The following is a 25206-nucleotide window of genomic DNA, read 5'->3' as shown; positions in this document are numbered from 1 at the left end:
CTCACTGAGTTCTTTATTTGAAACACTATGGTCCTAATAAAGTGCAGATATGGTCTTCTGCTGTCGTAGCCAATCTGCCTCAAAGTTCTACCTGTTGTGCATTCTGAGATAAAATTCTGCTCACTACAATCGTACAGAGTGGTTACCTGAGTTACTGTAGCCTTTCTGTCAGCTCGAACCAGTCTGACCATTCTCTGTTGACCTCTCTCATCAACAAGGCATTTCCATCTGCAGAACTGCTGCTCACTGGATGTTTTTTTGTTTTTGGCACCATTCGGAGTAAACTCTAGAGACTGTTGTGCATCCCAAGAGATCAGCAGTTACTGAAATACTCAAACCAGCCCATCTGGCACAAACAATCAGGCCAAAGTCACTAAGATCACATTTTTTCCACATATTGATGGTTGACATGAACATTAACTGAAGTATTATGCCTATTTGTATTTATATCTGTATTTGCATAATTTTATGCATTGCACTGCTGCCACACGATAGGCTGATTAGATGATTGCATGAATAAGTAGGAGTACAGTGCTCTTTGAGTGTATGTTTCCTGCGTGGATGAAACTCATGATTTGAGATTACCTGGATTGAAAGTTTATACTTTTTATATACTACTGTACAGCATCAGACGATAAAGCAAGTGAACCGTAATACTACAATAGTACATATATGCATAGCACACAATAAAACTGAAAAAAAGAGGAGGATTCAGTAATGATGGGGACAAAATATACTTTATAAAAAAAATTTATAATATGCAGAAATGTGCAATATAATAGTTTCATGGTAACACAATAAACAAATTAATATTTGCATTGCTATAAAATTGGTAAATTATAAACAACTTGAGATGTTTATACATTTCATGGGGAACTTCCATCTAGAAACTTTACTTTTAGTGGCTTTTAAAAAGACTATCTGCTAAAAGGACAAAGCAAAGTGATAACGTGAGCATTTATGTGACTGGGGTAAAAGAAATTAGATAACGGTGGTGCGCGCATCATCCTACAGTGAAGCATGGTGGTGGCAGCATCATGCTGTGGGGATGTTATTCAGTGGCAAGAACTGGGAGACTAGTTAGGATCGAGGGAAAGATGAATGCAGCAATGTACAAAGACATCCTTGGTTAAAACCTGCTCCAGAGCACTCTGGACCTCAGACTGGGGTGAGGGTTCATCTTCCAACAGGACAATGACCCTAAGCACACAGCCAAGATAAGAGTGGCTATGGAACAACTCTGTGAATGTCCTTGAGTGGCCCAGCCAGAGCCCACATTTGAACCAGATTGAACATCTTTTGGAGAGATCTGAAAATGGCTGTGCACCAACACTCCCCATCCAACCTGATGGAGTTTGAGAGGTCCTGCAAAGAAGAATGGGAGAAACTGCCCAAAAATAGGTGTGCCAAGCTTGTATCAACATACTCAAAAAGACTTGAGGCTGTAATCGGTGCCAAAGATGTTTCAACAAAGTATTGAGCAAAGGCTGTGAATACTGATGTACATGTGATTTTTTTGTTTTTTATTTTTAATACATTTGCAAAGATTTCAAACAAACTTTCATGTTGTCATTATGGGGGTATTGTTTGTAGAATTTTGAGGAAATTATGATTTTAATCCATTTTGGAATAAGGCTGTAACATAACAAAATGTAGAAAAAGTGTAGCACTGTGAATACTTTCCGGATGCACTGTATATTGATGATCGCCCAATTGCCTAAAATACAGAGTCTAGGGCAAAGTTTAATTTGAGTGTCCAATACATCACACATAAAACCCTGAACCTTCAAACTAATTTTTGTATCTTAACAACACCAAAAGACATGGGTTGTGTCTCCATCTTCTGATTGGCATCGCCAGCAGGTGGGTGTGTCTTTAAGACCAAGCCACAATCTAGAGAGGGTCCCAATAAAATCGATGTAAAATCTTGAATTACATAAATTGCACCCTTGCATCTCTAGATGCAGACTTGGTGTTTTTTTTTATCCTAGCCCACACTCCCTTCTCTCAAGATATTATGGGAGAAAAATTTTAACTTGGTATTGGGGAAGTTGAAGCTCCGTCCCCCAGACTCTGAATTAGCAGGGAGAAATACACTGATGCCTCATGACCTTTTCCAAAAGCAGTAATCACCATTCCCAGAGTGTCTGCCACTTTAGGGGGGTGTATGCTACTCCCATAAAAAGTACAGAGCAGGTGGCACAGCTGTAAATACCTAAATATCTGAAATCTGGGAATGTTGAACTACATTTTTAAAGAATCTAAACACTCCACTCTCATATAGGTCACAGAGTGTAGCAACCCCCCTCACAATCCACTCTGACCAGCAGAAAGGCGACTTATTAATGCATAAATTGGGGTTAAGCCATAAACTCGAGTCAACATTTAAATAAATGTCCATACCGAGTGTAAATGCAAGATAACAGGGTGTAATTTAACTTCTCCGGTTTGTTTAATAGAAAGGCTTTGCAATGGTGAAATGGGGCAAGAAATTTCCATTCAATACAAAACCAGGAAGGGGCTCTCTCAGGTGGAAGCGACCAATGAGCCAAATGTCTGAGATCGAATGCATAATAGTAAAACAAAATCTTGGGTAGGCCTAGCCCACCTTTGTCAATCAGCCTATGTATGTCAATATCCAAATGAAGGACTTCGCTAAGCTATCAGATTTCATGAAATAAGAGAGGGAAACATCTATAGGGAGAGGGGAATATAGAGAGGGAATTTTGGAATACAATTAATTTCAATAACATTAACCTTCCCAATCAAAGATAAATGTAATGAAGCCCACCAGCCCACATAGCTCGAAAACCTTTTTATTAAAAGGGTCAAAATTAATTAACTAAATCACACAAATTTGCTGAGAATAAAATTCCCAAATACTTAATGCCACTGAAAGGTGCCCGGCTGAAAAGCCATTACTGGGCAGTAAATAATTCTGTGGAGGCAAGGCATAGATCTAGTAGGGGCGGAGATGAATAATAAAATATAATCTGCGAAAAGAAAAAGTTTAAGCGCCACACCTCCAGCCATCACCCCTGGAAAATCATCTTCCCTTCTTATCGCGGCTGCTAATGGTTCCAGGGCAAGACAGAAGAATAATGGGGAAAGAGAGCAACCCTGCCGGGTGCCCCTATCCAGAGTAAAATATTCTGAAATTAATTAATTTGTTTGTACCACCACTACCGGGTGTCCATAAAGTAACTTAATCCATCCAATATAAGTATTCCCAAACCCGCACGCTTCCAAAATCTTAAAAAGATTATCCCATTCTACCATATCAAATGTCTTTTCAGCATCAAGTGAGATGGCAATGACCGAAGTCTGATCATTCGCCATTGACCAAATGATATTAATGAAATGCCTAATGGTATCATGGAGTGGTGGTGGCGTAGTGGGATACAGCACATAACTGTTATTCAGAAGGTCTCCGGTTCAATCCCCACAGCAACCACCATTGTGTCCTTGAGTAAGGCACTTAACTCCAGGTTGCTCCGGGGGAATTGTCCCTGTAATAAGTGCACTGTAAGTCGCTTTGGATAAAAGCGTCTGCCAAATGCATAAATGTAATGTAAATGTATCAGAAGTGCCTTGAATAAACACTACCTGATCTATATGTAACTTTACTTAATCTTAACAAACATTTTTGGCAATATTTTTACATCTAGCTGGATCAAGTAAATTGGACGGTAACTCTTACACTCTATTGAATCTTTGTCATTTTTAAGAATCAGACATATCCGGGCTTGTGTCATGGTTGGCGGAAAACAGTGTGAGCACTTAAGGGTTTTCACCAGTATGAATTCTCTCGTGTTTTTTCAAGTATGCAGACTGAATGAAACTCTTTTCACAGTGTGAGCACTTGTAAGGTTTCTCTCCAGTATGAATTCTCTCGTGTATTTTCAAGTATGCAGACTGAATGAAACTCTTTTCACAGTGTGAGCACTTGTAAGGTTTTTCTCCAGTATGAATTCTCTCATGTATTTTAAGGTGATGTGACTGAGTGAAACTCTTTCCACAGTGTGAGCACTTGTAAGGTTTTTCTCCAGTATAATTTCTCTCATGTATTTTCAAGTCTTGTAAATGAATGAAACTCTTTCCACAGTGTGAGCATATGTAAGGTTTTTCTCCAGTATGAATTCTCTCATGTATTGTCAGGTTATGTGATTGACTGAAACTCTTTCCACAGTGTGAGCACTTGTAAGGTTTTTCTCCAGTATGAATTCTCTCATGTATTTTAAGGTGATGTGACTGAGTGAAACTCTTTCCACAGTGTGAGCACTTGTAAGGTTTTTCTCCAGTATAATTTCTCTCATGTATTTTCAAGTCTTGTAAATGAATGAAACTCTTTCCACAGTGTGAGCATATGTAAGGTTTTTCTCCAGTATGAATTCTCTCATGTATTGTCAGGTTATGTGATTGACTGAAACTCTTTCCACAGTGTGAGCACTTGTAAGGTTTTTCTCCAGTATGAATTCTCTTGTGTGTTTTCAGGTCTTTTGAATGAATGAAACCCTTTTCACAGTATGAGCACTTGTAAGGTCTTTCTCCAGTATGAATTCTCTCGTGTGCTTTCAGGTGTTCTGACCTGGTGAAACTCTTTTCACAGTATGAGCACTTGTAAGGTCTTTCTCCAGTATGAATTCTCTTGTGTGTTTTCAGGTCTTGTGACTGAGTGAAACTCTTTCCACAGTATGAGCACTTGTATGGTTTTTCTCCAGAATGAATTCTCTCATGTGATTTCAGGGATTGTGACTGAGTGAAACTCTTTTCACAGTGTGAGCACTTGTAAGGTTTTTCTCCAGTATGAAATCTCTCGTGTGTTTTCAGGTTTTGTATCTGATTGAAACTCTTTTCACAGTGTGAGCACTTGTAAGGTTTTTCTCCAGAATGAATTCTCTTGTGGGTTTTCAGGTTTTCTGACCGGGTGAAACTCTTTTCACAGTGTGAACACTTGTAAGGTTTTTCTCCAGCATGAATTCTCTCGTGTGGTTTCAGGTTTTGTGAGTAATTGAAACTCTTTTCACAGTGTGAGCACTTGTAAGGTTTTTCTCCAGTATGGATTCTTTGGTGCTGTTTCAAGAGGCTTTTATTTGTGAAACACTTTCCACACTCTGAGCAGGTGAAAGCATTATTGGCTGCTCTTCTTTTCTGGTTTTCTGGTGATAAATTCTTCTTAGTCTTTGAGCAACTCAAATATTTTTCTTCAGTTGTGAAATCATGATGTTTCTGACACTGATGTTGGTCCTCCACTTCATTCAGTTCTTGACATTGCTCTTTCACTTCCAGCAGCTCTAAAATAAACACAGTAATTGGACAAATATCAATTCAAGAGGGACAAATGTAAAAACAAATCAAATTGAAGCATAATTCAATACCAGAACACAACAAATTTCCAGTATAAATTTGTGATATTTGTTGTGAAAATGGTATTTATTCATACAGTTTATAATAACTGCATTTAATGATTATAGTCATCAGGGTTTTAAATAAACACCTGCCCAAGTTTTTTTAGGGTTTTTCCTGCATTGAAATTTCTGTGAAAGTTGGGCCAATGCTGAAGCTAATTTTATTGTAGTCATCTCACATTCAGCACTTTATAAGCACTAAATATGCTGCTAATATAAGATATGCACATCTGTGAGCACAGATAGTCACTTTTTTTTTTTTTTTAAAGCTAATGCTATAAAGTGTAATAATAACAATAAATATAGCTGCAAGCAGCAATTAACGGGGTTCAAGTGGTTTAAGGCCTTTATAAAACATAATAATATACGTAAAAGTATTATGTTTTATTTAGCAAGCATGCAACCACCTAGATCATAGATTTACAGCAAATACAGGCTATTTACTATGGGAATATATGTTTTTGTAAAGTTTTACAACAGTTATAGAGCCAACTATTGTCCAATCTCTATAAACATTTGTATGCTTCTTTAGAATTATATGTTGCATGTGCTCACCTACTTTCGTGAAGTTTTGACTTTTCTTTTAGGATTTATAAGCTTGTGTATATTTTGTCAGGCTCATTTTCTAAAGACAGAAATGAAATCGGAGATATTACATTTGTTTGGTTTGAGCCAAGGATTCCAATTATATAAAGCACTTGATTCTACGACAAACAGTCTAGGAGTTATAAGCAGTTACGCGTTTTAGATCGCTGTAGTGCCCCGTATTGACTGATTTGGCCAAGTCCATGTATCTGAGTAACGAGTAATACTACTACCATCTGACCAAGATTCAAGTCTCTAGGCCTTATGGTTTACTGCCCAATCAGTTTAGTGGTGGATTAATAATAATAATAAATATAGAAGCAAGCAGCAATTAACGGGGTTCAAGCCTTTTAAGAACTTTCAAAGTATGCAATAAAGGAATGTATTTATATATATACATATATATGTGTGTGTGTGTGTGTAGTTTGTAAGTTGCTGAGTATGCAAACTGGTGTTAAATGACTGATGTCTTCTGTTCAACAATCCTGAAACAGGATAATTGTTATGGTGGTAATTGTTTTAAACTTTTTAACTGTTCAAATAAATAAAAAAAAAGCCAAAAAGCACCCAATCTCACAAAAAGTTTTAGAAGTTTGGGTTAGTATTAGCATAGGAGACACACAACAAATTTTGTGAGACTCGGATATACGGCCTAGGAGGAGTTTGAAAAAGTATCTTTAGAAAATTTGAATTTCAGAAAACATTTTATAAAATGCCATAAAACGAAGATATACATTTTGTAGGTCTTGGTGAAAGGAATTAAGAGGAAAAAATTATTTTGAGATTATTCAACTCGCTTGCGGTGTTATTGGTGAAAACGTAAATGTCATTGTTAGAGCGCCACCTTGTGGCCGATTTTTTATAAATCTTGGTACACAGCCTCATTCTAACACTGTCTATAAATATCTCAAGTTTCCTAATGGTCGGCCATTCAGATATGATATAATTAGCTGCTGAAATTTGATTGGCTGCTGACGGCCATGCTTTTAATTTGCCTGACTGACATTGTAGGACTGACATTGGCCCCTACAAGATGCAGTCAGAGGCTATAAAGGTGCTGCAAATGACAATGCCCCCAGTTCTCTCTTTTTTCTGAAGCCATGAGTGCACATTTCAGTGCCAACAGGTCGTATGTCAAGGAGGAACAGGAGAACAATGATTTAGAAGGAGGAGGAGGTATCTGAAGAAGAAGATGGGGAAGAATACAACCAAGAGCACAATGCATCATCTTTAGATGAAGAAATCCCCCAAGCTGAAAGAGACATTTTTGTCAAAGAACAGCAAAATAACATGGTCCTTGTCACCATATGACAACCAGGGAAGGGTGGCAGTTGCCCATGCCCAGGACATTGCCTTAACATTCTACATGTTCATCACACCAGCAATCGAAAAAATAATCCTAGAGATGACAAATTTGGAGGGTTTCCGTAATATGGAGACAACTGGAAAAGGATGTTTGAGATTGACCTGCTTGCCTACATAGGTCTGCTAATCTTAGCGGGTGTGTATAGGTCCCGAGGCGAGGCTACGTGTAGTCTCTGGGATGCAGAGAGTGGAAGGGCGATTTTCCATGCCACTGAATGTATTTCACACTTTCTCAAGAATGTTACAATTTGATAACCATGAGTCAAGACCTGCAAGACGTGTGACAGACAAACTGGGGGCCATAAGGGAGGTATGGGAGAAGTGGGTGGAGCGTCTGCCATACCTCTACAACCCTGGGCCTGAAGTAACAGTGAATGAGCAACTGGTTCCATTCAGAGGTACATTTTTATTTTCATATCTGTAATAAGTGATTTTCACTGTTAAATGTATTATGTATTGCTTTATGCGCTATTATGTATTTGCTTTAATATCACTGATTTATGTGATTGTTTTCTGTGACACTGATCAATCAAATCAAATCACTTTATTGTCACACTACCATGTACACAAGTGCAACAGTAGGTGAAATTCTTGTGTGCAGTTCCGAGCAACATAGCAGTCATGACAGTGACGAGACATATACCAATTACAGTAAACAACATACTTACACAACACAATAATTATATACAATGTACACTAAACAATACACACAATATAGAATACACAATATACAATACAATAAGTAAGGAGTATATGAAATATATATATATATATGAAGTAGTATATTGAGGAGAATATGTTGACAGTCCAATGTGAGATTATAGGTTAATAAAGTGCAGTGCTAATTATTGATCCTGATAGATCAAGTGCTCAACAGTCTGACTGCTTGGGGGAAGAAGCTGTCATGTAGTCGGCTGGTGCGGGTCTTGATGCTGCGATACCGCCTGCCTGATGGTAGCAGTGAGAACAGCCCATGACTCGGGTGGCTGGAGTCTCTGATGATCCTCCGAGCTTTTTTCACACACCGCCTGGTGTATATGTCCTGGAGGGAGGAAGCTCACCTCCGATGATGTTTCTGGCAGTTCGCACCACCCTTTGCAGGGCTTTGCAGTTGTGGGTGGTGCTATTGCCATACCAGGCGGTGATGCAGCCAGTCAGGATGCTCTCTACAGTGCTGGTGTAGAACCGTGTGAGGATGTGTTGGTTCATTCCAAACTTCCTCAGCCGTCTCAGGAAGAAGAGGCGCTGGTGAGCCTTCTTCACAACGGCCTCAGTGTGGACGGACCATGTGAGTTCCTCAGTAATGTGGACACCGAGGAACTTGAAACTGCTGACTCTCTCTACCGGTGCTCCGTTGATGGTGATGGGGCTGTGTTCTCCGTATTTCCTCCTGAAGTCCACCACAAGCTCCTTGGTTTTACTGACGTTGAGGGAGAGGTTGTGCTCCTGACACCAGCTCCTGACACTTGGAGGGCACTATGGTGTTGAATGCTGAGCTGTAGTCTACAAACAGTATTCTCACATATGTGTTCCTTTTTCCAGATGGGAGAGAGCAGTGTGTAGTGTAGATGCAATGGCATCATCAGTGGAGCGGTTGTTGCGGTAGGCAAACTGCAATGGGTCCAAAGAGGGGGGCAGAACAGAGTAGATGTAATCTCTGATTAACCTCTCAAAGCATTTACTGATGATGGGGGTCAGAGCAACAGGACACCAGTCATTTAAGCAAGTGATTGTGGCTTGCTTCGGTACAGGCACAATGGTTGATGTTTTAAAGCATGTGGGGACTACAGACATGGAGAGGGACAGATTGAAAATGTCCGTAAAAACACCAGCCAGTTTGTTCTCGCACGCTCTGATGACGCGGCCCGGAATGCCGTCTGGACCCGCAGCTTTACGGATGTTCACCCGTCGGAAGGATCGGGTTACATCCACAACAGAGACGGAGAGTGAATCAACCTCTGTAGCGTCAGCCGCGAGTGCTCTCTCCGCGAGGGCGGTGGTTTTGTCCTCGAAACGAGCATAAAATGTATTAAATTCGTCCGGGAGAGATGCAGCTGTGTTCACGGCGGAGTCTTTATTCCGTTTGTAGTCCGTGATGGTATTAATTCCCTGCCACATACTTCTAGAGTCAGTGGTGTTGAACTGACCTTCAAGTTTGTGCCTGTACTGGCGTTTGGCTGCACTGATAGTGTTACGGAGGGCATAACTTGCTTGTTTACGCTCCTCCGTGTTAGAAGAATTAAAAGAGGTGGACCGCGCATTGAGTGCCGTGCGAACCTCGCCGTTAACCCATGGTTTCTGGTTGGGGTATATCCATATTGGTTTGGTCGGAACAACATCCTCTACGCACTTCCTGATGAAACACGTTACGCTGTCAGCGTAAACCTCGATGTCGTCATCAGAAGCGGACCGGAACATCTCCCAGTCCGCGTGATCAAAACAGTCTTGTAGCGCAGAGTCTGATTGGTCCGACCAGCACTGGATCGTTCTGAGGGTTGGTGCTTCCCGTTTCAGCTTCTGCCTATAAGCGGGCAAAAGCAGAACGGAAGAGTGGTCCGATTTGCCAAATGGGGGGCTGGGGAGGGATTTGTAGCCATCCCGGAAAGGAGAGTAACAATGATCTAAACCCCGGTCCCCTTGTGTGTTGAACTTTATGTGTTGGTGGTATTTTGGAGCGATTGTTTTGAAGTTGGCTCTGTTAAAGTCCCCGGTAACAATGAACGCGGCCTCAGGGTGCGCGGTTTCCTGCTCACTTATACTCCCATACAGTTCACCTGAGTGCCCGGTCTGTGTCGGCTTATGGGGGGATGTACACAGCTGTGATGATGACCGCTGTGAATTCCCTCGGTAGCCAGAATGGTCGACACAGAAGCATGAGATATTCCAGATCAGGAGAGCAGAAAGACTTTATGAAATGTATGTTCCTCTGATCACACCATGATTTGTTGATCATAAAACATACACCACCACCTCTGCTTTTACCTGAGAGGTCTTTCGCTCTGTCCGCTCGATGCACGGAAAAGCCTGTGATTTCGATGGCCGAGTCTGGAATCTCCGCAGCCAGCCAGGTTTCTGTAAGGCAAATAACACAGCAATCTCTCGTCTCTCGTTGGAAAGAGATCCGTGCTCTCAGCTCACAGAGTTTGTTGTCCAGAGACTGAACATTTGCCAGTAGTATACTGGGTAGCGGGGGTCGATTTGCACGACGTCTTACTCTGATGAGAACGCCGGCTCGTTTTCCTCTTTTCCTTCTGCGTTTCCGTGGCCGAGCAGCCCAGACAAAGGGCTCCGCTGGCGTGTTTGTAAACAGCGGGCCGGCATTAAGGAGTTTGAAGTCCGGTTTTCGATGTGTAATTGTAGAACCAATGTCCAAAAGCGTTTGGCTGTCGTAAACAATAAGGCAGACAACATCCAAGACAAAAAAACAAAGAACTGTAAACAAAACAAACAATAAACCGCAGTGTTGTAACGGAGCTCGCAACGCAGCAGCCATACTCGGCACCATCTTGAGTCCAAGAAGATACTAATTACTGATAGTAATCTCTTTTGTCAAAGAGACTGTCCTTTCCAGCAGAATATGCCTAGCAAGCCAGCAAAGCATGGCATCAAGATATGGGTGGCCTGTGATGCACAATCTAGCTACGCTTGGAAGATGCAAGTCTACACAGGGAAGCTGACCAGTGGAGGCACAGAGAAGAACCAGGGGATGCGGGTTGTGCTTGATGTGACACACAATGTCACGTGTGACAATTTCTTCACCTCTATCGAACTCAGCCAGTAGCTCCTGAAGAGGAAGATCACCATGGTTGGCAAAGTTAGAAAGAACAAGCCTGAGCTCCCTCCTGCACTCCTTGCAACAAGGGGGAGAGAGGCCTTCTCATTAAAGTTTGCCTTCACCCCCACCACCACTCTAGTTTCTTACCTTTCAAAGAGGAACAAGATTGTGGTCCTCCTGAGCACACTGTGCAAAACGGCTGAGATCAGTGATCGTGAGGACAGGAATCCAGCCATCACCCTGAACTACAACCACAACAAAGGAGGCGTGGACAACTTGGACAAGATTATTGGAACTTACAGCTGCAGGAGGATGACTGCCCGCTGGCCCCTGGTCATCTTCCATAATATCATTGATGTGTCCTCATAAAATGCCTTCATGATATGGAACAAGATCAACCATACCTGGATGCCTGGATAAGCGGAACAAGAGGAGGGTGTTCCTGGAGCAGCTGGGAAAGGCAAATATAATGTATTTGTATAAATGTATATGTACTTTGTAAGTTGCTGAATTTGCAAACTGGTGTTAAATATAACTGATGTCTTTTGTTCCATGATCGTGAAACAGGATAATTGTTTTGGTGGTCATTTTTTTAAAAACGTTTATCTGTGATAAAGCCACAAAGCACCCAATCTCCAAAAAGGATTATTTATTTATTTATTTTAGGAATAATAGGCTTTTGGATACACTTGGTCAAACCTACATGATAAATGCAGCCCCTAAATAACTAAATGAATAAATAAAGTTAAACTTTTCTTTGATAATTATTGACCTAGGGAGTCCTAGATGTAGTTCACAATAGCAGGTAACATTGGATAATATACAACACACCATTTATACAGCCATTTTGCTGAAATATGATTGGCTGCTGGTGGCTATGTTTTTTTATTTGTCCGAGTCATATTGTAGAAGTAAAAATTATATTGCCATATGTAAGCATTTGGCCCCTACAAGAAGCATACCAATATTCAACTTCAAAAATATAGTTACAGAGTTATGAGTATTGTTTAGTTGTAGTGCCCCCTATAGGCACATTCTTTTTGTATGCAGACTCAAAATGTGCTGTTGTACATGTGTATCAAGTTTAGTAACATTTGGCCTTTTCACTTCGCAGATATTGGTCAATGGGTACAAAATGGACAATGCCTGACCAATTTGTTGGCTTATATCTTTGCAATGCTTCAACGAATCAAAATTCCTTTGATACATTTTTGTCAGGAGGGTTCATAGTAGACACACCCCTATTTGCTTGCGAATCGAACATATGGCGTTGGAGGAGTTAGAAAAAATATTTTTTGCAAATTTGCACAAAAATGTTCATGACGGAATTTAAATGGGAGATATACGTTTTGTTCGACTTGTGATCACCTAATATCACCTAGCGCTAAGCGCTTGAACCCCCAATAATACAAATCTTAACAATTACAATAGGGTTTCAGTGCCAAGCGCTCGAACCCCTAAAATTCATAACAAATACTATAGGTTTCTAGGCCTTTGGGTTTGAACCCCTAATAAAAATCAGTTCCCCGTGCAAGGTGGTGGGCACACACCCCTGCCTCGAGCGCCCCGCTGCTTTCCCCCTCAGGTGGAAGTGTCCACCGACGCAGGTGCGGCCGTGGCGTCTGGGCTGGCCTGCTGGAGTTGCGGGGATCCGGGACACTTCCGGGATCAATGCCCCGTGATGGAGCTGTGGATGGTGGTCCGGATCCCCGACTCCCCGCAGGCTGCCCCCGACTGAGCCGGAGCGTACCGGATAGAGGTATGAAGCGTTGGTGGACACAGGTTGTAATCAAATCACTATCCACCTAAGCTTGGTTCAACACGGGGCATTGGGCACAGCTAAAATGGTGAGGGTGAAGTGTGTGCATGGGGATATTCACAAATACCCTGTGGTGACCCTTGCAAATACATTTCTGGGAACAAAACAGAGTGGTGGCTGCAGTTAGTTCCCACATCAACCATCTGCCGATTCTGGGGACTAATTGGCCTGAATTTCTGAATGTATTAAATGGAAAATGTGCAGATAGGTTCTGCATAAAATCAGTGAGATGTGAAGTGTGCGATGCTCTGGCAGGGGAGGTGGAGCCGGGGCCATCTTTGTCAGCTCCATGTCAAGAGGAAGTTGGGGGGGGGGGGGGCTGTGGCACCTCCTATCCTCAGGGGATTTTACTGGCCGGGCATTGGTGGTGATGTCCACAGGGGGTGTGCACGGGGATGCCAGAAATTGGGATAAATGGCTCGACCCCCTGTTACCTCCACAGGGTTTTCCAGGTTCGAGCTGCTCTATGGGCTGCACCTGTACAGGGTGATTGACGTCATCCTTGAAGCTTGGGAGGAGGGACCTTCCGATAGCAAAAATTACATTTAGTATGTTCTTAATCTTAGCGAAAACTCCACACCTTGGGGCAACTAACAAAGGAGAATTTGCTCCAAGCTCAAGAATGACAAAGCCAACTGTATAACAGTGGAGCTTGGCTGTGTGAATTTGCACTGGGAGATAAGGTACTTGTATTACTCCCTACATCGAGCTTCAAGTTACTCGCCAAGGTCACAAAACAAGTGGGGGATCTCGATTATTAGGTAAAGTGAACCAATAGAGAGGGTGCACATCAAATATATCACCCCAACCTCCTGAAATTGTGGAAGGAGGCGGTCCCCGTGACGTTGGCTACAGTAGTTCCAGAGAGGGCGGAGCTCGGGCCAGAGGTGAATAAAAAAAACTTAATAATAACACTCCGGTCACTTCCTGAGACCAGCTCACAGGTGTTGCCAAGTTGCAACAAGAATTTGCAGACGTGTTCTCCCCTCTACCAGGTCGTACGAACCTCATCCAGCACCACATCGAGAATGAAACAGGAGTGGTGGTACGTAGCCGTCCCTATCGCTTGCCTGAACACAAAAATAAACTAGTTTGGGAGGAATTGGATGCAATGCTCAATACGGGGCATATCATTTTATTCGACATTAGATTTGACAGCAATTTCCCGTGAAAAAACAGCCTTTTTCATGCCATTTGGATTGCACCAAATTTGTGGCGCTTCCGTTCGGTTTATTTGGGGCCCCGGCTACCTTTCAGCGTCTCATGGAGCGCATCCTCCAGCCGCATTCTGCTTATGCTGCTGCCTATCTAGATGACATCATCATTTATAGCAATGATTGGCAGCTGCATATGCAGCATCTGAGGGCAGTTCTGAGATCGCTGTGACGGGCGGCGCTCACTGTAAACCCCAAGAAATGCGTGATTTGGCGGGTGGAGGGACGGTACCTGGGGTTCCACTTGGGCCACAACCAGGTGCGTCCCCAAATTGACAAAACTGCGGCGATTGTGATTGTGAGACCAAAATGGGGTGAGACAGTTCCTGGGGCTGCCTGGCTATTACAGGAAGTTTGAACCTAATTATTTGGACGTCAACATCCCGCTGACTGATCTCACTAAAAAAGGCGCTCCAAACCAGGTCGAGTGGACGGAGCAGTGCCAACAGGCATTCACATATGATAAAGCCGCACATAGCTGGGGGGTCAAGCGCCCATCCGGAGAGGGTAAGGGCGCTTCCACCTAAGCTAAATTAAGTTAACACCTGTTTCTAATTCCAGTGATCATGGAGAGAGTGGCATAAAGCAGCCACACAACCAGCAGACGGGAAGAGAGCATGGGTCCAGAAGGTTATTATTGTGAAGCAAAAGAGTATATTATTATGAAGCTGAAGAGTTTATTATTGTGAGCTGAAGAGAGTATTGTGTGAGGCTGTGAGCGCTGAAGTGTGGTCATTAAAATCCTAACCTGTGAGTGGAGTAACCTGCCTCCCGTGTCCTTCTTATCGGCCACCCTCAAACTTTCCTATAGTATTAAATACAACACTTTGGTATTCACATTCACTTTTGACCAGAAGGGTCAGATGTGTAACCCATTTTTTTTTATTTTTTTTTATAACCCAGCCTGAGAGAACGAGGGAGGAATGTGGCAGGGAGGAGGGCGGGGCCGGGTCATGATCCTACACACCCGGTCCCGTATTAGGTTAATTATGCCTCCGTGAGGGATAAAGGCTGACTGCAGAGGATAGTGCGGGAGAGAGAGATTGTTTACGGACATGTCCGTCATGTTTGTGTCTTTTTTAAGTTTATCATTAAACTATTATTTATATTGAAAAGCCGGTTCTCGTCTCCTTTCCATTGATTCTTTTACACTCCTATCTCTAAGGTAGGTCCTTCAAGGTAGCCTGGAGAGGTGAGGTATCCAAGCCACATCAACTACTTACTGGGGTACCTCAGAGATCAGTGCTTGGGCCACTTCTATTCTCTATATACACACAACATCACTGGGACCCATCATTCAATCACATGGTTTCTCATACCACCGCTATGCCGATGACACACAACTCTACTAGTCTTTCCAGCCCAACAACACTACTGTGACTGCTCGAATCTCTGCCTGCCTGGCAGACATCTCGGCCTGGATGAAGGAACACCACCTGCAACTCAATCCAGCCAAAACATAACCCCTAGTCTTTCCAGCCAACACTGCTGTTGAACACAACATCACAGTGCAGCTGGGTTCGACTACAGTAATGCCTTCAAAAATGGTCAGAAATCTAGGAGAAACCATTGATAAACTAAATTTCATGGGCCACATCTTAAAGACCGCAAGATCATGTAGATTTACACTCTACAACATCAGGAAGATAAGACCCTTCCTATCTGAACATGCCACACAACTGCTCGTTCAGTCACTTGTCATAACTAGACTGGACTACTTTAACTCTCTAATTGCTGGCCTCCCTGCATGTGCAATTAGACCTCTGCAAATGATCCAGAATGCAGCAGCATGTCTGGTCTTCAATGAACCAACGAGAGCACATTACACCACTTATTTTCTCTCTCCACCGGCTACCGGTTGATGGAAGTATCAAATTCAAGGCTCTGATGCTGGCATACATAACAGTCACTGGGGCTGCTCCAACATACCCAAAATCATTTCTGCAGAGCTACACACCCACTAGAACCCTACGGTCAGCTATGGAACATCGCCTTGTTGTACCAACATAAAGAGGCACCAAAACACTTTCTCAGACTTTCAGCTTCATCATACCACGTTGGTGGAATGACCTTCCCAACTCCATCCGTGAAGCAGACTCTCTCTCTGTCTTCATCACCTCCCAAGGTAAATGGCACACACGTACAAGGCCGTCCCAAGTAATGTAAAAGAAAAAGGGACTCATTGGACCAGGCGACCTCCTTCCACTGCTTCAAGGCCCAGTTCTGACGCTAGCGTGCCCATTGTAGGTTCTTTCGATGGTGGACGGGGTCATCATGGGCACTCTGACCTGTATTCGGCATGCAGCCCCATACGCAGCAGGGTGCGATGCACTGTGTGTTGTGACGCATTCCTACCATAACCATCATTAAAATTTTGTGTGACTTTTGCCACAGTAGACATTCAGACCAGATGGGATAGCCTTCCTTGCCCTTGTTTATTGATGAGCCTTGGGCGCCCAACAACCTTTTGCCGGATTGTGGTTTGTCTCTCCTCAGAACACTGTAGGTAGGTACTCACCACTGCTTACAGGGAGCACCCCACAAGCCTTGCCATTTCAGAGATGCTCTGACCCAGTCATCTGGCTATAACAATTTGGCTCTTTCAATATTGCTCAGGTCTTTACTCCTGCCTGAATTCAACAAGTTGACCACGAGAACTGATTGTTCACTTACCATCTAATCTACCCAGACCGTGACATGTGGCCTTGTTAGGAGATTCTCAAAATGTTTATTGTTAACCATTTTTATGGATTCCAGTCACAGATTAAAAAACCATGACAGAAAAAACAGAATAAAATTATATGAACTTAAAACCCTTCCCTCCGAACATCACACCCACCACCCCGCCAACACAAACGCACACCTCAGTGGTCTGATAATAAATAAAAAAAAGACACATAAATAAATAACCCAACAGAAAGTATTTAGAAAAAAGTATATTTTCAAAAAAAATAACAATAAGAACGCACACACACATTTAACATGATCTATATCTCTCCACTGCCTCCCCACCAAAAGACCTCCAAAAAGTCAAAATAACGGCCCCATTTTTTATTTTATTTATATTTAAATAAACCCATGTTGCCCAGCCTCCTCAAATGCCCCTATGGATGACCTGTGTTCTGATCATAACACCAGCCAGGACCCAATTTTTTATGTACCCATCCCTGTATTAATGACTGTCCCATCGCCTAGAAAACAGAGTCTAGGGCAAAATGAAATTTGAGGGCCCAATACATCACACATAAAACTCTGAACCTTCAACCAAAATTCTTTGATATTAACAAAGATCAGAAGACCCAATCTTCTGATTGGCTTCGCCAGCATGTGGTTGTGTCTTTAAGACCAAGCGTATACAATCTATAGGGGGTCCATCAGAATTTATGTAAAATCTTAAATTGCATAAGATGTACCCTTGCATCTCTAGATGTAGATTTGATGTTTTTTAGAATCCTAGCCCACACTCCCTCCTCCAATACCAAGTTTAAATCTTTCTCCTATAATCTCTTGAGAAGCTGAATCTCCATTCACATTGCTGCATTCATATTTCCCTCAATCCCGACTAGTCTCCCAGTTCATGCCGCTGAAAAATTTGAATGATAAAAAGTAAAATGACAGTCGATTGACATGAAAATGTAAATTATTAAAGGAAGAAACATACCTGAAGAAATATAATTATCTTTATCTGCCTGTTGTTCCTCTACTGTGATTTCTTCATTTATCTCCTCCTGCTTCACTTCGATCTTCACTGGCAGCATCTGCTGTTCTCCAGCATTACAGACAGAAGTCAGAGACTCCGTGGGGATTTGATCATCATCATCATCACTCTGTTGTTCCTCTGCTGTGGTGTCTCCTCTCATCTTCATCAGGTTCCTGCAGTCCAGCAGCTTCACTGAACACATCTTCACTGGTGTCATCAGCATCTGCTGTTCTCCAGCATTACTGACAGAAGTCAGAGACTCTGTTGAGGTTTGATCATCATCATCATCATCATCACTCTGTTGTTCCTCTTCTTTGATTTCTCCTCTCATCTTCATCAGGTTCCTGCAGTCCAGCAGCTTCACTGAACACATCTTCACTAGTGTCTGCATCGTCTGCTGTTCTTCAGTGTTACAGACAGAAGTCAGAGACTCTGTGGAGGTTTGATCACCCTGATTACCGTCAGTAGAACAGAGTAAAGTGAGCTGTGAGTCCTGTGTGTCTCTGGATCTCTGTTCAGAGAGTTTGTCCAGCAGTCGCTGTGGTGTGGACTGATCTCTGCCGCTCCACACTGAATCCTGACATTCTGTGGAGGTCCCATCAGTCACACACACTGAAGATTGACAGGAAACCTTTTCCAGCTCCTGACAAACACAACACAATCACATCTGTACTGTTCATCATATCACATCATTTGAAAGCTTACAATCTCAACTTTAAGGATGAAATGAATGTTTAACCTGTAACCTGTCGTCTCTCTCCATCAGCTTTGTCTTCAGTGACGTCACCTCTTTCTTCAGATGAGAGATTTCTGTGATGAAATCATCAATATCCAGCATGGACAGATCAGTTCCTACTGATTTACAGCAGATCACATCCACCTGCTCTCTCATGATGAACATCTGAACACAAAAACATCATCATTATAATAAACTGACATTCATTAACTCAAAAACATTATTATAGGATTATAAACAGCTCTGTTAAATAACTTTGTTGATAGCCTATAAATATAAATGTGTGCTTGGAGTTTGGTTTCATTTTTCACATATACTCACCTTCATTGAACTCATTTAAAATCAGACGATGAATTTAACGAGCTCATTTATAAGAAATTAAACATGATATTCTCACATTTCTGCTTGTTTCTCCTGAAACTGAATATTTTAAAGTGTCCATCACAGAAAATTCACATCAAAGAAAATACAAATCCCACAAATGGAGTGTGGATGCGTTTGGGAAAAATCATTTTCGGTTTTATTGTTACATTGCGGTGACTTTGGGAGCTGTTTTTTTCTCTAGTACTCTTGTGTTGCACTAATGTAAATACAGATTGTATATTTGAATTTATTAAAGACATTGTAACCATTGCTAAATTTATTTTTATTATATATCAAAAATGGTTGTTTGGTTGATGCCATTAATTATATTTCCAAGGATTTATTTGCAACAAAGAGTGTAGGGCTTTAAAATGTTAGCAGATGGATTGCGTTTGCTGAGCTTCTCCAGATAATGTAAATTTCATTATGACGCTAAAATTAATTTTAGATGACAATCAAGTTCAGTTGGTCGTTAAAAGTTACTGGAGAAATATGCGGGACATTATGCAGTTGTGATGCAATGCTTTAGATAAGATGTTTGTTTAAAATAGCCCATTGAATATCAGAAATGTAGCATATATTTAAACCCTGATTTTAAAGCGCATCAACGTTTCATTAATAGCTTAAGCCGGAAACGGTTTAAGGGCAGATTTCTTTTCCGTAAACCAAAACATAACTGACTTATTTTAAGTGTTTTTAAGGCATGATGTCATCACGCACACCATTTTTATCAATAAAAGGCCACTGGAATGGAAAAAGGCAGAAGACGGCAAACTTAGCACATTTTTGTTACGCATTTTCACTTTGTCAATAAGAAAACAGCAAAAAGTGGACAGAAACTAGATTATTGACAAACTCTATATTTTTATACATTGGAACTTAAAATAAATTTTTCAATTATGTTAAAGGGTTCATTCATTTTTTTTTTTATATAGATTTATTATCTTCCATCATCGCCACTGATGAAGTTAGTAACGTTTTTTTGCATGAAAACATTTTTATATTTTTATACATTGGAACTTAAAATACATTTTTCAATTACAGGGCTCTAGAGTGTGACCAATTTGGTCGCACATGCGACCAAAATTTGTAAGGGTGCGACTAATTTTTTTCCTTGGTCGCACCGGTGCACCTAACGTCCTCGCACGCATCCGCTGCTTCTCAGCGAACTTTTTTTTTTTTTCTCGCAAACTAAGCGTTTGTTCTCCTAGACAGAACTCACTCATAGTTGGATCATATTGTGGTCTAAACCAATCAGCGACAGAGATGGGGCGGGTCTTTGCCTCTGATTGGCTGTGGTCCAGATATTCATGTAGGCTCCGTGCTGTGTGATTGAAATTGCGAACGGAGCAAAAGAGAATCAGTTTCGGCAATCAGCATCAGCAAAAAAAAAAAAAAAAAACGCAGAAGTCGAATAATGAAAAGAAATAGACCCATAGAGAATTTTTTCTGTAAGAAAAGTAGGCCTATTCCTCCCTACACTCTACCCGGTCAATGCTCCGACAACAGCCCAGAGCTACTTCAGCCAGTCTCCCCAGTCCCTGGTAAGATGCCAAGTCCTGGTCCTTCGTCAGAGATGGCATCCGACTCAGAGACGGTTCATGCGGAGCAGTGAAGCAAATCTAAATAATTTATCATTACAACTCAACTCGCAACGTTGTCAAAATATTGGCTTGTCATATTTTGTCAATAGATACACTACACTTAAAACATGTCACAGAACAAAGCAATAATTAGCGATCTATCCGAATCATCGTGGACGAAGTTGAGCTACAATCACACTGTATACAACTGGAAATATTGCCACTGTCTTTTATATCATTCTTCATGTTGTTAACCAGTCACGTTCAATTGGAGCACGCCACACACGTGCAGCTGATCAGATCAGGAGTGGAATTAAGACAAGCGCTATGAATTATTTTTATCTTCTTATTAATCAACCTTTGGTGGATTTAAAATGCATCTAACAATAACGTTTATGTATTTATGCAAAATCTTGATTTGTCGATTAAAAAAAAATGGTGTCAAAACACAAATCCTAATTAATCAGAAAAATCGGCCAGCCCTAATTTACAGTATAGAACTACTGCCAAAGAGGTGGTGTGGGAGGAGAAAGGTCTCTCGCTTTCTAGTAGACCCAGACCGATATGGGATTTTTGAGACCGATTCAATATCGATTTTAGAGGGGGGAAATTCAGATTACCGATATGGTGGCAGATATAGTTCATTTTGTGCTGGAATGAAAACAGACCCTTTCTATGTGGATTGTGCACTGATTTTGCACCGATATGATTATGCAAAGGTACTTGGAAGACTGCTTTTTTAAAAAATAAATGTTATCAAAGAATATTTGACATTATTATTACACATAGTCAACAAATTCTAGAAATGAACACTGAGAAAATAAAGAATAGTTGGATAAAAAGGTGACCTTGAAATTGTGCCGTTAAAGGCGACGCAAACCGAGGAAAAATTTGGGTGCACCTAAATTTTGTGCTGGTGCACCTAAATAAAAAAGTTAGGCGCACCAGTACAACCAAGGCAAAAAGTTAATCTGGAGCCCTGAATTATGTTAAAGGGTTCATTCATTTTTTTTTTATATAGTTTAATTATCTTCCATCATCGCCACTGATAAAGTTAGTAACTTTTTTTGCATTAAAACATTTTTCGGGTGGCCTGGTTAGCTCAGCGAGTATTGGCCCGGTTGCTAGGGAGGGTAGAGCCAAATGGGAAAAACCTCCTCGTGGTCGCTATAATGTGGTTCTCGCTCTTGGTGGGGCATGTGGCGAGTTGTGTGTGAAGCCTCCATGGGCGTTACATTCCACCATAATACATTTACCATGATTTTACTACAGTATCCATATTTTAACCATGATATTCGTAATGAAACTATAGTAACACAGGACAAATAAACTGTGGTTAATGTTGTGTTATTATTGTTTGACCACAAATATCATAGTTTAAATGTGGTTACTGTAGTAGTTTAATCATGGTATTTGAAGTAAAACCATAATAATCACAAGATTAACCATGATAAATCTATAGTCATATAAAAACACACTGAAGCCTAAAACAAACATACAATATAAAATCATGGCTTTACTATAGTAGTTACCATGACAGTGTGATGTTTTTGCTCTGAAACATGGTTTTACTATAGTAATATTGTAGTAAACATGACTGAGGTGGGACATGTTTGTTTTAGTTTCTTTTGGGACCAAAACCATGTTTTAATATAGATTATTCATGGTTAATCTTGTGATTACTTTGGTTTTATTACAAATACAATGATTAAACTACCTCAGTAATCACAGTTAAACTACAGTTATTGTAGTAAAACCAGAATAATCACTATATTATGTTTTAAACCACATTATCCGTTTTCCTGTACTACTATAGTTTCACTACGGATATTATTAAATATAGTTACTGTAGTAAAATCATGGTAAATTTATAGCGAGAGACAGTAAAACTATTTCAGAAAACAAATTCCCCCTGAAGGGGCTCCGAAGTTTTTTGTTTGTTTCTCCTGAAACTGAATATTTTAAAGAGTCCGTCACAAAACCGCCACAAACGACGATAATAATCTTCTATTACGATCATTAAAACGTCAAAGAGACAAAAACAACCAACTCACAAATGAAAATAAACACATGCAAACACTTACAGACAAAATTTTCTCTTCTTGTGTTTAATATCGCTTTTCCGTCTCCTTCTTCTTCTCTGACGTTTTATGGCAGTTGGCAAACAAGCTTTTGATGCATATTCCGCCACCTACTGTGATGGCGTGTGGAGCATTGCCGTAGAGGGAATATATAATACAATATAATATATAAAGGAAACAAAAAACTGCATGTACATCTTAAATCCTGTCCATTAACTCTGTGTCTTTGAGATACTTAAATAAAATGTTGAACAGTCTTACAGTTGTATCTGTGTTTAACAAATTCTGCAGTGAAAGCTGATTAACCCCTATATCTCTAAGTGCTTCTATAAATTGTAGTCTTTCATTGTCATAACTTTACACTTTATTAAATCATGCTCGACTGTTTCAGAAAGATCACATCTGACGCAACATCCAGATTCATGTTTTCAAATCACATGTATTGACTGGATAATAGCAGAATGCCCAATCCTGAGACGTGATATCATGCAGTCTTCCCTTCTATTCCCAAAACTTCTCCACTCACTCGCAAATATTCTCTGAATATTATACAGATGTCGTCCTTTATTTTCACTGTCCCATTTTCTTTGCCACATATCCATTACAGCTCCTTTAATTAACCATTTAATGTTCCAATTTACTCACTGGAACATTCAACTCCATGTCTGAGTGTTTTAATGCTTGTTTTGCTACTTGATCCACCACTTAATTTCCTTCTACCCCAATATGAGAGGGTACCCGGGTTCTTGTTTGATGTATTCTGAACGAACTTTGTAAAATATCTGATAAAGTGTCTTGCCTAGTTGATGATTTCCCATTCTTTAGACTTAATAATGCTGCAAAAGAGTCGGAACATATGGCCATGTAAAGGGAGTCGATGGAAAGGAGGAGGCGAGAACCGGCTTGACAATATAAATAATAGTTTTAATGATAAACTTAAAAGGCAAACACACACATATGACGGACATGTCCATAAACGATCTCTCTCTCCCGCACGATCCTCTGCAGTCGACCCTTATCCCTCTCGAAGGCTTGATTAGCCTAATACGGGACCGGGTGTGTAAGATCACGATCATGAATAATTAAACTGGGGGGGTACTTCCTGTAACAGTGTAGTACCCCCCCAAAAAACACTGTAAAATTTAAAAGAGAGGGAAAAGGACAACGCAGAGTGGCAGTGAGAGAGACAGATGAAAAAAAAATAAACAGTTCTCCGATACGCCGCAGCTTGTTCCTCGGCCACTCCTCAACCCTCTATCGGACGACAACCAAGCCTCTCCAGGCAGATCAGAGGCAGACCTCCAGCCCCTGGCGGACGGAACGCCCTGCCGCGTTCTCGGGGGAACAGAAGGGGTCTACCCCGCCCCTGGCAGCGGTTCTCCCGCTCCAGGCGGTCGGTTAGGAGCTCCTTCTTCCCTCGCGGTCGGCGGCCATCATCCTCTTCCAGGCGGCTGGGCTCCTCGTCCTCCGGCAGATGGCCGCGGCAGCTCCATTGGGGTGGACGGTAGTGGCTAGAACTCTACTACGGCGTATCCCTCCTCCTTCCCAGTGTAAAGAGATCAATGGAAAGGAGGAGGCGAGAACCGGCTTGACAATATAAATAATAGTTTTAATGATAAACTTAAAAGACAAACACACACATGCCGGACGTGTCCGTAAAGGATCTCTCTCTCCTGCACGATCCTCTGCAGTCAACCCTTATCCCTCTCAAAGGCTTGATTAGCCTAATACGGGACCGGGTGTGTAGGATCACGACCCGGCCATGCCCTCTGCCCTCCGCCCTGCCACAGATCACTTCGGGTATTTTTACATTTTCCACCCACTGAAGAGCAATTGCAAGCATTTCTGTTGTATATACTGATACTTGATTCGATGTTCTTGTTGCTATTTTGTACCTGAACCTTGGTACGTACACTGCTGATGCTGTATGTCCTGTTTCAGGGTCTTTAGACCCATCTGTATATAGCTGAAACACTGATGCATATTTCTGATCCAAACATTTATGTACTATTGTTTCTTTAGGTTCTTGTCTATTTTTATCATGTATACTCACTAGAAGTTGAAGGTCAACTACAGGCATTGGGAATAGCCATGTGGGTGTTGCTGGCGACACTACAGTAGGGCAAACAGCACAGTCCAGTGCGGTAACGCGACCGAACCTGGAGAAGCTGGCAGGAGCCCCGGGAAGAGTTCTCTTTTCTTTGTGAAGGGTATGGCGCCCTGGAATGGGTTCGCACCGAGATAGGGGCCCTCGCCCAGATGAGCTCTCGCTGTCCCTTGAAAATCCGGCGGACAAGGTGTAAATCTCCAATTCCAATTTGATGAGCGTCTTTATTTGCTTTCCATCCAAAGTTATTCAGATTTACATATTCATGTTCCCAGCAATTTTCAAATACTCTTTTAACTGGATGTACTTCTGAATGCCCTTTTACAGATGCCCAATATACCAATGTCAGTTTATCCTACAAAACTCAGTTGCCATTTCAACCTGTAGAGCTGACACAGGTGATGTTTTAAATGCTCCACAGCATATTCTTAATGCTTGATTTTGTATTACATTTACTTTATCATGCAGAG

At 41.5% G+C, this 25206-nt stretch overlaps 1 protein-coding gene across 1 annotated transcript; it reads right to left on the bottom strand.

Annotated features, from left to right (window-relative positions):
• Nucleotides 1-727: 727 nt before the first annotated feature.
• LOC127618557 (zinc finger protein ZFP2-like) lies at nt 728-22691 on the bottom strand. The gene is made up of 4 exons (XM_052091076.1): nt 22633-22691; nt 18606-18767; nt 17828-18509; nt 728-5294 (listed from the first exon to the last, which is right to left on the bottom strand). The coding sequence occupies exons 2-4, from the start codon at nt 18765-18767 to the stop codon at nt 3781-3783; spliced, it is 2358 nt and encodes a 785-aa protein (XP_051947036.1). The 5' UTR covers nt 22633-22691; the 3' UTR covers nt 728-3780.
• Nucleotides 22692-25206: the final 2515 nt, after the last annotated feature.

The sequence above is a fragment of the Xyrauchen texanus genome, chromosome 25 (genome assembly GCF_025860055.1).
Source record: "Xyrauchen texanus isolate HMW12.3.18 chromosome 25, RBS_HiC_50CHRs, whole genome shotgun sequence".
Taxonomy (NCBI): domain Eukaryota; kingdom Metazoa; phylum Chordata; class Actinopteri; order Cypriniformes; family Catostomidae; genus Xyrauchen; species Xyrauchen texanus.
The sequence above is the reverse complement of the archived record's forward strand: the minus strand, read 5'-3'. Positions and strand labels throughout refer to the sequence as shown.